The sequence below is a fragment of the Clupea harengus genome, chromosome 22, assembly GCF_900700415.2.
Source record: "Clupea harengus chromosome 22, Ch_v2.0.2, whole genome shotgun sequence".
Classification (NCBI taxonomy): domain Eukaryota; kingdom Metazoa; phylum Chordata; class Actinopteri; order Clupeiformes; family Clupeidae; genus Clupea; species Clupea harengus.
Genome location: NC_045173.1, coordinates 11,237,236 through 11,249,735, shown reverse-complemented (window position 1 = coordinate 11,249,735; position 12,500 = coordinate 11,237,236). Strand labels below are relative to the sequence as shown.

Below are 12,500 nucleotides of genomic sequence, written 5' to 3'. Positions count from 1 at the left end.
CCACATCATTTTACTGCACCAACAACTCAGAGGCCTTGTGCTAATCTTCAGCCACTGGTTCTTGACTCTTCCAACATCAAGCGAATACCGACCCCTGATCATTCTTGGGCTCTTGAAAGAAACAGGCCTCCTACATTAAATGGAGCTCCTCCAACATTTTACAGAACAAGAACAAGAAGATTAAAAGAATCTGAATTCGATACTGTCAATGGTAATTACAGCTGCTTGTCTTACTCTTAGCACTTGATGGCTGAAACTCGTCCTCATCCATTTGTAGACTCTTCTCTCCCCAATGTCACACGGGGATGAAAATGAAACAAAAACGCATCGGCTACGGACAAAGGTAGAGCAATAACCGCCAAGACCCTGACCTGTCTTCTATCTTTTTTCCTTTCTTCTCTTCCTCTCCAGTCTTCCTGGCTCTAACGCGCTTTCTGGCCTCTGCAAGGAACCGCATTGATTCATGGGATAGGCGCTTAAGGTAGGAATGAAAGTGCAGTGCGCTGTATCGACTCCCATTGTGGGCACCTCTGTCACCAATTACCCCCATTAGGCGGCAGCTCTTTCATCTGGAGATGAGTTTGATGGAGGTCTCCGCCTCTGCCCTTGGGCACCATTGTGCGGGTACACGTTGGGTTCAGAGCGAGGGGGGAAACACGGCTCCAGCCGGATAAATGCATGTTTATTTCCTGATTGACTTTTTGACAAGAAACTTGCGGCACTATTGATTGAAGGAAGACACCAAACAAGCCTGGCTTTCCCCCAGCACAAAGTGGGTTTCTCTCCAGTGGAGGTCATGGAGGTGACGCTCCGAGGCCCCGAATGGATGGATTCTGAGAAGAACTTGGGTGACAGACTGATGTGAGTGGAATGTGCCATCTGACGCCGGCACACGGGTGGTTGTGAGGCATACCTGTGTGTGAGACGGGGGTAGGCCTTTCCGGCCGTAGACCCCGACCAGGGCGTCGCGCTGCACCGAGATGTTGAACTTGAGATACTGGGGCTGGTCGATGAAGATCTGGGAACGCCAGAACATTCCAGGAGGAACATCTTGGACTGCCCTGCGGCCCACATCCACCTCCCCTGTGTCTATGGTGTTATTCTCCGGTATCAACACACCCATTTTACCTGAGAGACAGAACCAGAGAGAAAGAGGGGAGAGGAAAGAGGGTTAAACTTCTGACAAAATCATCCAGGGAAAAGGAGGATAGTCACATATGGAGAGCTGTGAGGAGAGTAATATTTATGAGATGGTTATGGATGGAGCCTAATTCATCCACATCAGACGCTGCATGGGTTCTCAGTGATGGGCAAGCATATCCCCCTCTATGCCGAGGGCAAGGATGCACCATACGTCTCAAGCTATCGAAGCTAAATTGTACAGTGTGTGTGTCTGTGTGAGTGTGAACAGTGTATTTTCCTTGAGCGCTGACACACACTGCAACGAGCGCTGTGCCTTGCTCCTGTCCCATGGACTCCTATGCATGTGTATGGGCATTAGTGGCCTAATGTGCTGCTAAAGATCAGATGGAGCCTCGGCATGGAAAATCGGGTTATTCTAATGCTCTGCTCGTAGGCCTGATAGCCATCTCCCAGAGCGCTGCTATTAATGTGTGTTAAAGCGCCTTGCGGTTCCTCCTCCACCCCAACAACACACACACACACACACAATGAATTAATGTCTAAGTAATATACCAGCGTGGGCTGTATTAAAAAAGAAAAAAAAGAAGCGGAAGAAAGAGGAGAAAAAAAATCTTGGCAGTGATGTGAAGTGAGAGAAAAAAAAAAACAGGATCTTCCTTTTTTTCCTTGTGGCAAATTATCGCCTCCTGTTCTGCTAAATTAAAGATGGCCCTGTTTCAGTGATGACCTACAAATAGAAGAGCACTCAGAGTGCGATGCCAAATTAATATGAAAAAATGTCCAAGCGGATTCTACCTGTTGGCTCGCTGTAACATCCTACACTGGGGCCTGCCAGTATATAGAAACCGGATCCTCAGGCGCAGGGCCTTAGGGTGCAGCGTGTCTAGACATGACGCACACATGCAGCACATGCGACACACTCCGCACCAGCCGCTCAACAGCCTCTCAATCGCAAGCGCGCATTAAAACTCTCCTAAAACTGGAGAGCACATGCAAAGCCGGGAAATGAGATCATATGGTCGCTAATGGCGACCAGCTGGAGTTAATATTCCATTAATTATTCCAGAAGTGCACTTGTGGGCGAGGCACTGTTTTGCGAGGGTGTGAGATCGGCATATCTGATGCATGGGAGTATGTGCTTGGGTGTGTGTGTGTTTAGCGGGGAGGGGGAGTAAATGTTAATTAAAAGCCAGCCTCTGCTCTGTTGTTTCCTAATAGAACCAGCCTGTGGGCGTTCTATTGTCTTCATCCCTCACCCACCAGCCTCCCCTATTTCCAAACGGCATCAGCAGACACCATCTGCGATGCCCACCGATCGGCAGTATTGCTGGCACCGTAAGGAGCCCCCGCGCCTGATACTGTTAGTTGGCGGCAGCAGGTGGGGCCTGGCCCCCGAACGAGGGCCATGGGCAGGGGCCATGCGGCAGTTAGTACTGAAATGCGGAAACCAGAAGATCTGCGATTGGACGATCTGGCAGGTCGATGTGGCTCTCAACGCCTTTGCTCATTGTCGCTCGGCTTTTGAGGGTAATCCCAGTCTGGGGTCTTGTTTCCATATTCTGGAAGGTTCCAGGGCTCATTTTCCTTTTTCACTTTTCCCCCCTCTCTTTCCCTTGCTCAGGGTATCTCTTTGTTTAATCAGTGATTTACTCTCACCTGTGTCAACCATCTGTTCAGACACACTAATGCTACTTTTATTGGCAAGCAAACCTCCACTGTGCCGATGTGTGTGTGTGTGTGTGTGTGTGAGTGCACGGAGGTGAAGGAAAGGAAACACAAGAGGTAGGAGAAGATATGCTGTACAGTTTTAGGAACATGAAATTCTGCACCAGTTTCATCCTGAATATATGTATATATTTCAAAATGTAGACGATCAATAAGGACTGCATTTCGAGCAGCAATGCCAGGGAGAGAGGATGTAGAGTAAGAGCAGCATGGGACCCTACATGGATAGCAATACGTTATGACTTACAATTTGTTAGCTGCAATCTCTGAGCTATTGACCTAGGATGATGATATATGAGCTGTTAGCTACAGGGTGAATGATAGGCGATGCTGGGAGAGGTATGCTGTATTTGGATAACATTTCCTTCCTTGGACCAGCTAACTATGTCCTGGAATGGAGCTAGCTCTTAGCTAAACAAAGGAACTTTAGGTGACTGATAACCTCATTAGAAAACTAAACATATTTCTCCTTTCTCCCCCTCCTTCTCTTGCTCCCCTCATCAACCCCACACACACTCTCTCTCAGTCCCTTAATCTCTTCCTGTCTGCTATTTGTCTGTGGAATTTCAACCAGGTCTGAATGTGTGGCAGGATAAGTATACATGTGTGTTCGTGTGTGTGTGTGTGTGTGTGTGTGTGTGTGTGTGTTCATCTGTATTTCTGTCTCACTTGCACTCAGGTTCTAATGTATTCCAACGGCATTTTTTTGCATCTCCTGATAACTTTGGCTTAAGACGGCTGGGCAGTTTTCTAATCCATTCAGCGTGCGGGCCTAGAGTGCATTAGACGGAGGTAGTGAGTGCACATTCATTTGCCTGCCTCGCTTTTCACAAGCCTTAATTGTTGAAGTAGGGCCCTTTGCCTCAGATGAGGGGATACGCACACTCTCTGCTTTTAAAGGATTTGTCAGGTTGGCACTTAGCATGAATAAAAATGAGATTAAAAGGCGTGATGAGGAAACAGAAAGGCTCTGTAAAGCCAGGGGCATACGGTAGCTCTCATAAAGCTCTGCAAAACAACACGGTTAATCTTTACAGCATTGGCACTGACACTAGTTGTGTAACATTGTTAAATGATGCAAATGGTAGATAATAAAGTCTTTCTTTTTCTTTGGCCACTGTGACCCTGGTTAATGAATGCTCTGGTCTAAATCCTATTTAGGGATTTGTAGTGAGATGTCAGACATATGTATTACTAAGTGTGAGAGCTAACTGTGTCTGTTTGTCTGCGCATGTGCATTAGTATATGCTGCAGATGTCTGCTGTTCTCAAGTATTACTGCAGCCTCATATGCTGATTGTGATGTTACAATGTAACATGTGTTCAGGTGTGGAGTGGAGAGAGAGAGAGAGAAGAGATGGCCTTTCTGTATTGATCACGGTTGATTCTCCTCATGGCCGCTGTCATAATTACCACTGGCTCGTCTTAAGGTCAAGATACCGCTAGCTTTCAAACACACAAACATACAGACACACAGACTCACAAAGCACCACTTGTTTAAAGGGGAATCTGGCATCATAAATGCCACCACTGCATTTTCACATTACCATACCCCTCCTTTCTGTACCCTTTGTAAAACAGACAGACAGGGAGAGAGAGAGAGAGAGAGAGAGAGAGAGAGAGAGAGAGAGAGACAGACAGACAGGCAGACAGACAGAGAGAGAGAGTGTGGACAGGGCTTCAATGCTAATTCTCTTCAAATAAATGTCAACCTGATTGTGTCAGCAGGCCCTTACAGCTTACATGAGGGAGATGAAGGCCTCCACAGATGATTAGGAATGTATATCTCTATAAAATGCAATGCCTTGCCATAAACATGCGCTTTCTATCTGCCTCGTCTTACATATTTAATCAGGTTAAAAGGCTACAGTTCTGTTCTCCTTTTGGAATGTTCCCCCCTGTTTCCAGAAAAATCTAAGGCCTCTCTCTCACTCTCCTCCTTTCTGTCTCTCTATCTGACCTCATTCCATTTCTCGCCTCACATGGAGGGAGAGGTGACAGGGGACGGGGGACAAGGGGAGGGGGGGGGGGGTCAGCTGCACTCTTTTCCCTCAAGCACAGCACACTCTCTCACTGTCCACTGGCATTAGTATTACCCTGTCCCCACTGGAACGCATTAACACACACATGCACTCTCTCTTTGTGTGTTTCTCTTTTACTCTCTCACACACACACAGACACACAGACACACACACACAGGGTCCCACAAGGTCTCTGCTCTCCATTTCAAGGGTCACTCCATTTGGCCCAAAACAACCCAAAGTGATGAGCACACATCCCACAGCTCCTGCTCCCCATCACAACAGCCAAACACATTACAAGCGAGCACACACACACACACACACACACACACACACACACACACACACACACACACACACACACACACACACACACACACACACACACACACACACACACACACACACACACACACACACACACACACACACAGAAACCTTCCTCCCAGCAAAGACAAATGCATTACTCCAGTCACCAGCTCTAGAAGGCCATCCAACACAAACACATTGATCTCTCTGGAGACAGTGCAGGGGTGACAGGGGACTGTGTGTGTGTGTGTGTGTGTGTGTGTGTGTGTGTGTGTGTGTGTGTGTGTGTGTGTGTGTGTGTGTGTGTGCTCGCTTGTAATGTGTTTGGCTGTTGTGATGGGGAGCAGGAGCTGTGGGATGTGTGCTCATCACTTTGGGTTGTTTTGGGCCAAATGGAGTGTGAATACATGTATGTGTGGGACATACAGAAAAAAGGAGAGACTGTATATGTTAAACTGATAGTGACCATGAATGTGTGAATATACTGTATGTGTGTGTTTGTGTGTGTAGGGGATATGTATATGTGCTTCCATATGTGTTTCTGTGGTTCAGCATTCTTCAAACACACTCCATTTCACTGCTGGCTGGGCCTAGTGCTAGCTTCAGATAATGGGGATGAGACTCAGTATCCCTTAGAGAGAGAAAGGGAGAGAGGGAGATACAGATATAGAGAGAGAGATGGAGATAGAGAGAGGGAGATAGAGAGAAAGAGAGAGAGAGAGAGAGAGTAAACACGAGAGGAGCATGAAGATGACTGCAGTCCATTGTCAACTCTGAGCGCTCCTCCTTTGGAAGAGTATAATCCTGCATCAGTAGTCCGGTCGGGTCTGGCGTTCGGGTGGTCCACCGCGCTGTTTGTTTGGAAAACGCCCCCGCGTCGGACCCGGAACAGCAGCGGACCGGGTCTCTGGGCCATCTGATGCACTGCAGACAAGCATCTCCGTTCCCTAGATCTGATCAAACAGTCCGTCTGGCTTTACAGCAGACAAACAGAAGCAGGCAGGGCTGTGCTGTGCTGTGCTGAGCCTCCCCGCTGGCTGAGGACAGGGAGAGAGAGAGCTTGTGCACGCCGGGCTGCCTAAGACTGGTATTAGGCTGGGCCGCGGAGTGGGGGTGGTGGGGGTGGGCGGAGAGGATGCTGTGAATGCAAACACGCCGGAGCTTAGCTGTTCCTCTGAGGGGTGGGGAGGAGGGTGTCCATGAAAGGATGTGTCTCGGGGACTGATTGTCAGCAGAGTGTCACGGACGTGGGTGTGAAAACGCAGAAACAAGAATAAGGACAGCTCCGGTGAAAGAGGTGACATGGCTGAGTCTATTTGATAGAATGCTTTTTCCCCCTTGTATTTCTGGTGTGTGTGTGTGTGTGTGTGTGTGTGGTAAGAGTGTGTGGTAAGAGTGTGTGTGTTGTGGGTGAGTGTGGGTAAAGGTTGTTGGCGTTGGGTGGTTTTCTTACCACTGTCAGCAGACAGCGCAGTGACGGAGTTGGTGGGCGTGGTGTCCGACTTCACCTGGCCGTTCTCAAAGGCGTAGCCCTCTGTCTCCTGCAACTGCCAGTTCAGTCCAAACAGATGCATGGCTGAGAGAGGGAGAGAGAGGGAGAAGGGGGTGGTAGGGTATACAGTGAGAGAGACAGAGAGAGAGAGAGAGAAACAGAGGAGGAAGAATAAGGAGACAAGAATAAACTGGGTGAAATCTCTAGACAGGGAGCAACATTTTAGTTTTTCTTTCTTTCAGTCACAACACAAAAACATGGAAACACACACATGCGCAGTGTTCCCCCCCCCCCCCCCCCACACACACACACACACGTGCGCGCACGCGCGCGCGCACACAAGGCCCTCTAAAGAGATACACTGCATAATGCAACACTGCCAGAATCTGGGCTGACAGTAAAAGACATGTCAAAAAAACATATTGATTTTTATTTGGAGGGCTTTTTGAAGAGATAACTTTTTTAACAAGCCCTCACCTCAGAGCTGGGCCCCCTGCTTTGCCAGCACTACTCTTTCTGACGGCATATGGAAAGCAGCTTCAAACAGTTGAAGCAGCTATGCTGTGTAATGCAACACAACATTGGCTGCACAGGAGGTGGTCATTCAGTCTGACACCTGCTAGTTCTGGGTGATGAGAGAGAGAGACAGAGAGCGGGATAGAGAGAGAGAAAGAGAGAGACAGAGAGCGGGAGAGAGAGAGAGAGAGAGAGAGAGAGAGAGAGAGAGAAAGAGAGAGACAGAGTGGGAGAGAGAGAGAGCCGGAGGGAGAGACGCAGAACACAAGACAGGAGGTCTGCATTCTGGTGCTTAAATGGATTTGATTCCTCTCTCCCTTTCTCTCGCTCTCATTCTCTGTCTCCTCACTCTTGATTCTGTCATGGCCAGTTCAATTCCATGTTTACAACACTGACATATAAACACTGACTGTGTTAATGTATATCAACATGAGTTAATATGACACAAAACCACGGCAGATGAGTACTACCTATGCGTAGAGACTGATGCACACACACAACCACATGGTTTATATGTGGATTAGGCCGGGCTAAAAGGATCATCAGGCCAGGCCTAGACTGAAACAGCTGTGCTTCTGGAACGCTCTGACACGGAGATAGAGGTTCTGCACCAGTGTGGGTGATATATCAGGCTGGATAATAACATATTCTCTCCTAAAGCAGCAGGAGGCCAATAAATATGATTAGAGCAGTCATCCCCAAGTAACTCCAGCATTTGATGAAGTAGGGAGCTGCTGCTTCAAAAGGTTTTGGAAACATCTGCTTCAAAACGTCCAAATCTTTCTGAACGTACTCTGTGTCTGTGCGTGTGTGTGTGTCACTACGGCTGTGCGTTTGTGAGTGTGTTTGTCCGCATTAACAGCTCTTGTCTGCTGACAAACGGCATAATGTAATTTAATCCAGCCAGAGGCCCCTGGTGGGCTTCAGCTCTGGCCCAGAGGCAGCGCACCAGCACCCGCTATAAATCACATCTGCAGCCTCGGCACACAGCACTCTGCACACAAGCCCTACGCGCACACACCAGTGCATGTGTGCATGTGTGTATACCTGCTATATGTGCACACAAGCTGTGTGTGTGTGTGTGTGTGTGTGTGTGCCTGCTATATACCCTAGACTTCTGTACTGTACAGAATGGTTTTGTAAGATGTGATAGAGTGATGATATCAAACAAAAGGAGAGAGAGTGTGTGAGACGGAGGGGAGGGGTTGTACACTTGTGCACAGACTCCACAGTCCAATTAGAGCTCTGTCTAGGAAGCCTTTAAACGCTGCAGTGGTGCAAGCATGCCCTGGAACACACACACACATTCTCACACACACCCACACACACACATACTGATGCTCAAACATTCACACACACACACACACACCCACCCACACACACACGCATACACACACACACACACACACACACACACACTCCTTCTCATTAAATTAGAGCCCTGCTGGGATGGTCTGGTGCATGGCGCCCATTGCTCCTGACCAATGACCCTGTGCTTTAGCAGGGGGCTATGGGAAAAGATGGCGTCAACAAGAGCTCCTCGGCAGCGTCAGGACTCCCTGCTGAGACCAAAAAGGTTCCGCTAACCACAGCTACCCCCCCCCCCCCCCCCCCTAGATCCCTCTCACCAGCACCGCACAGCTCTGGGCTGCTCTAATGGCAGCAGGTTTAAGGTGTATGGAAGAAATAACGGAGGAGAAGAGAATGAGAGTGATAGAAAGATAGACAGATAGATAGCGAGAAAAGGAAAAAGCAGGTAGAGGAACAAAAACCCCCAAGATGCCCAGTAACCCCAGGCAAAGACATTGTGGATCAAAGGAAACGGAGTTGAGCAGCAGCAAACAGCAGCGCAAAAACACAATAATCAATTGCACACCTGACGGCTGAAGAGCCCTGTGCACCACTCCACGCCACTGAGAGGCAGAGCCTCTCCACAGCCACAGCTCCTCATCCAGCCAAACTCAGAGCTACTACACACATGAAAGCATCCATCTCTGCACCATCTACAGAGACACACACACACACACAACGTCAGTTCCTCCAGTGTGGCTTAGTGAAACAACATCAACAAATTACATCAAAGCAGGGGAGGGGTGGAAAGAGACTAAGAAGAGAGAGAGAGAGGGAGAGAGAGGGGAGAGAGAGGGAGAGAAAGAGGAAGAGGGGGGAGAGAGAGAGAGAGAGAGAGAGGGAGGAAGAGAGGGGTAGGAAGACAGAGAGGAGCAGAGGGAGCGAGACAGAGAGGGAGCGAGACCGAGCGAGGGAGACAGAGTGAGTGTGTGAGTGAGTGAGTGTGAGAGACAGAGAGCAGCTGGCCTTGAATGGGGAAGCAGGTGAGAGAGCTTGTGTATTGCTGCTGGGAGGAGTGCAGAGATTTGTTTTGCCGGCATGTCAGGGAAGGGCTGCTTACACACACAAACACACACCTGCGTCACAGGCACAACACACACTTCCTGGAGAGATGGAGAGAGAGTAGGATCGCTTGGAAAAGGAGGAGAGAGTGGGGAGAGGGAGATTCAGATGTATTTAAAATAGTTGTTTGCGGAGATGATGGAAGACATCGCCCAGAGGTAGAAAAGGAACAAGCAGAAAAGGAGCACTCCTACTTCAGTGCATTCACTGTCAGACAGCAAACTTCTTTCTCAGACCATAACAAATTAGATATATCTCTAAAAATGATTGACTAACCAGGTAACACACATGTGAAGCACAGTAAGCTGTACAAGCTCAATCTGACCTACAGATGGGCTCCAACCAGCAGAAATATTTACACAAGCCCTAAACTTACCTGAATTAGCCAGTCAAATAACTAACTTTACTAATAAACCATTCCCTAATTTCAAATAGCTAACTTGACTAATATATCATTCCCTAAAGACCAATAACTAACTTTACTAATAAATCATTCCCTAATGTCAAATAACTAACCTTACTAATAAATCATTCCCATATGTCAAATAACTAACTTTACTAATTGCAGTTCTGGGAAATGTGAAATACTTTAAGTACCCTAGAGCCACACGAAGTACCCATTCAAAATGGAAAGATTTGGATTGAGCTTAAAAAAAAAAAAATACAATTAACAGAAACAAACAAATATAAAAACCGGATCAAAGAAAAAAACGACAAAATTCTGAACAAACTAAATCCACTTGACTAAACCATTTAGAGTGAAGAATTGACACAAAAAATTTAAATCTTTCAAGCCCCATAAAGCATGTGGTCCGGACAGCCTAATACAGCCTACTGTGCTCTATGGATGGGAGTCTCCACTCAGTATGCAGTGCTACACTACATGGGACACGGATCCAACAGAAGCCCTACATGCTGTCAATTTACATTGAAAGTCCAAACAGAAATACCCAACAATGCATGTAGGGCAGAATTAGTCTGTTATCAACTTATATCTTTATCTGTTATCAACTTTATCTATTAAAAAAACAACTCTAAAATGCTGGATGCATCTGAAATCTAGTCCCAAAAATACTCCAGTTTGAGGCATGTAAAGCCCAGGAACGGAACCCAGAGACTCCTCTGAGCCCGCTGGTACTGAAGCTCACTAACTCAGTGACAAAAACGAATTCACACTCAGACTCAGTACTGCTTCCACACCACCAATGTGTGTCAATAAACGCATCAAAAAAGCAAAAGAAGACTATTTGGAAGACTGGAGAAACCAAACTACCAGTCAAAGTAAAGTGAACTTCTATCTGACCCTAAAAAGAGTATCTCCTCTCTGTCAGAGATACGAAACAGAGGCAAATCCTGACCAGGTGCAGGTTTAGTGACAGCAGCCCTGCAGTGGAAACGGGTAGACGAGAAAACCTGACAGAACATGTGGTCACTGCCAGACAGGGAAGGTTCAGACACTTTCTTCTCCACTGTGAAAGGTATACAGAATTAAGAAGTATTTATAGATTGAAATTTTTATTTTAGATTCAAATTTTAGATTTCAAAGCACCCACCCACCCACTTCAAAGTCCTCAAAAAAAAAAAAAAAAAAAATGTCTATCCTCTCAGGAGAGGGGCTTTCCGCTGCTTTGGCAGCAAAATATATTTCATTTTTTTCATATTCCATGTCGTCACCTGAGGGAAACTGTGGGACACGCACACATACACAATGTTCTGTAGTATCATTAGTATCTAGTATGTTTATTTTATGTACGTTTAGGTCTATGTAAGTCTACACACAAACATTGACATTTCTTGTTCATTGTATTCCTTATCCTCTGCATGACTGGCTTGGAAATGCCTTATATGTCATTCCAAGAAAGCGCTTTGAATTGAAAAAAATATTGAAAATTGAGAGAGAGAGAGAGAGGGAGGTAGGAAACATAAATGTGAGAACGGACTGATTTTCTGACAAAACATGGACGAGATGAATGTGCGCATGTATGTGTGTGTGTGTGTGTATGTGTCTTTGCACACAACACTCCATCTCTGTCTCGTATCACCCTGCCCCGAATTCAGTTGAAAACCAATCCCCACTTGAGTTTCTCCTATGAGCGAAGATGCCAGCTTATTGTTTGCAGTGACCAGAAGAAAAGGCAGGCCATTTGACTGTAGCTATTCAGCAACAGCCACAAAAGGAACGAGAGAGTGTGTGTGTTTGGTTTTCTTTCTTTGGCACTGCTGTTGTTGAAATGAGGATAATAAGCATAGCCGCACACACTGAGCTTTAAAGATATTTGAATTTGAACGGTGAAGGAGAGACAGAAGATAGAGAAAAAGAGAGACAGAAGATAAAGAGAAAGAGATAATGGGAGAGAAGGGAGACAGGGAGAGAGCTTTCCCAAACAATGCATCAGGACTGGGTCATTTATGAAGTCTCTGAGCTGCAAATCCATCAGGAGCAGCTTGAGTTTCCTCCAGCGCTGAACAGCCCAGCACAGCCCAGTGTTGAGCAGAGCAGAGCAGAGCCATGCCTCATCGTCCACATGCTGCCAATGCTAATGCGCTGTCATTTCTCAGACCAGAATGCACTCAGGCAACAGGGGAAAAGCTGAACAAATGTGCAGGGACGGAAGGAAACGACTGAAAAGGCCCAGAAAAAAACCAGAGAGACAGACAGAACAAAATCACAAAGAGAAAAGAATGGTGACGGAAAAAAAGGTGAATATGTTATTTTCTTCTTTTTTATCACACACTCCAGGACACCAGGTAACGAAAAAACAAAGAAAGAGGAAAGTTTCCTCCCTGTTTCTTTGTTTCATCGTTCTTGCGTCCTCTCTCTCCGTCACCCTCTCTCTTCCTCTCTCCCACTCTCTCTTCTCTTTTGTTCTTCCTCTTTGTGCT

The 12,500-nt window shown here is 46.9% G+C and overlaps 1 protein-coding gene across 10 annotated transcripts in view; it reads right to left on the bottom strand.

Moving 5' to 3' along the window:
* The window catches only part of tenm3 (teneurin transmembrane protein 3), a 478,631-nt gene that overhangs the window by 72,375 nt on the left and 393,756 nt on the right, over window positions 1-12,500 (bottom strand). For all 10 annotated transcript variants that reach the window (XM_031560115.2, XM_042703120.1, XM_042703121.1 and 7 more), the window contains 2 exons: window positions 6,651-6,773; window positions 914-1,128 (listed from right to left, as the gene is read on the bottom strand). In XM_031560115.2, coding sequence (XP_031415975.1) covers window positions 914-1,128; window positions 6,651-6,773 — 338 coding nt within the window. The remainder of the gene's footprint in view (window positions 1-913; window positions 1,129-6,650; window positions 6,774-12,500) is intronic.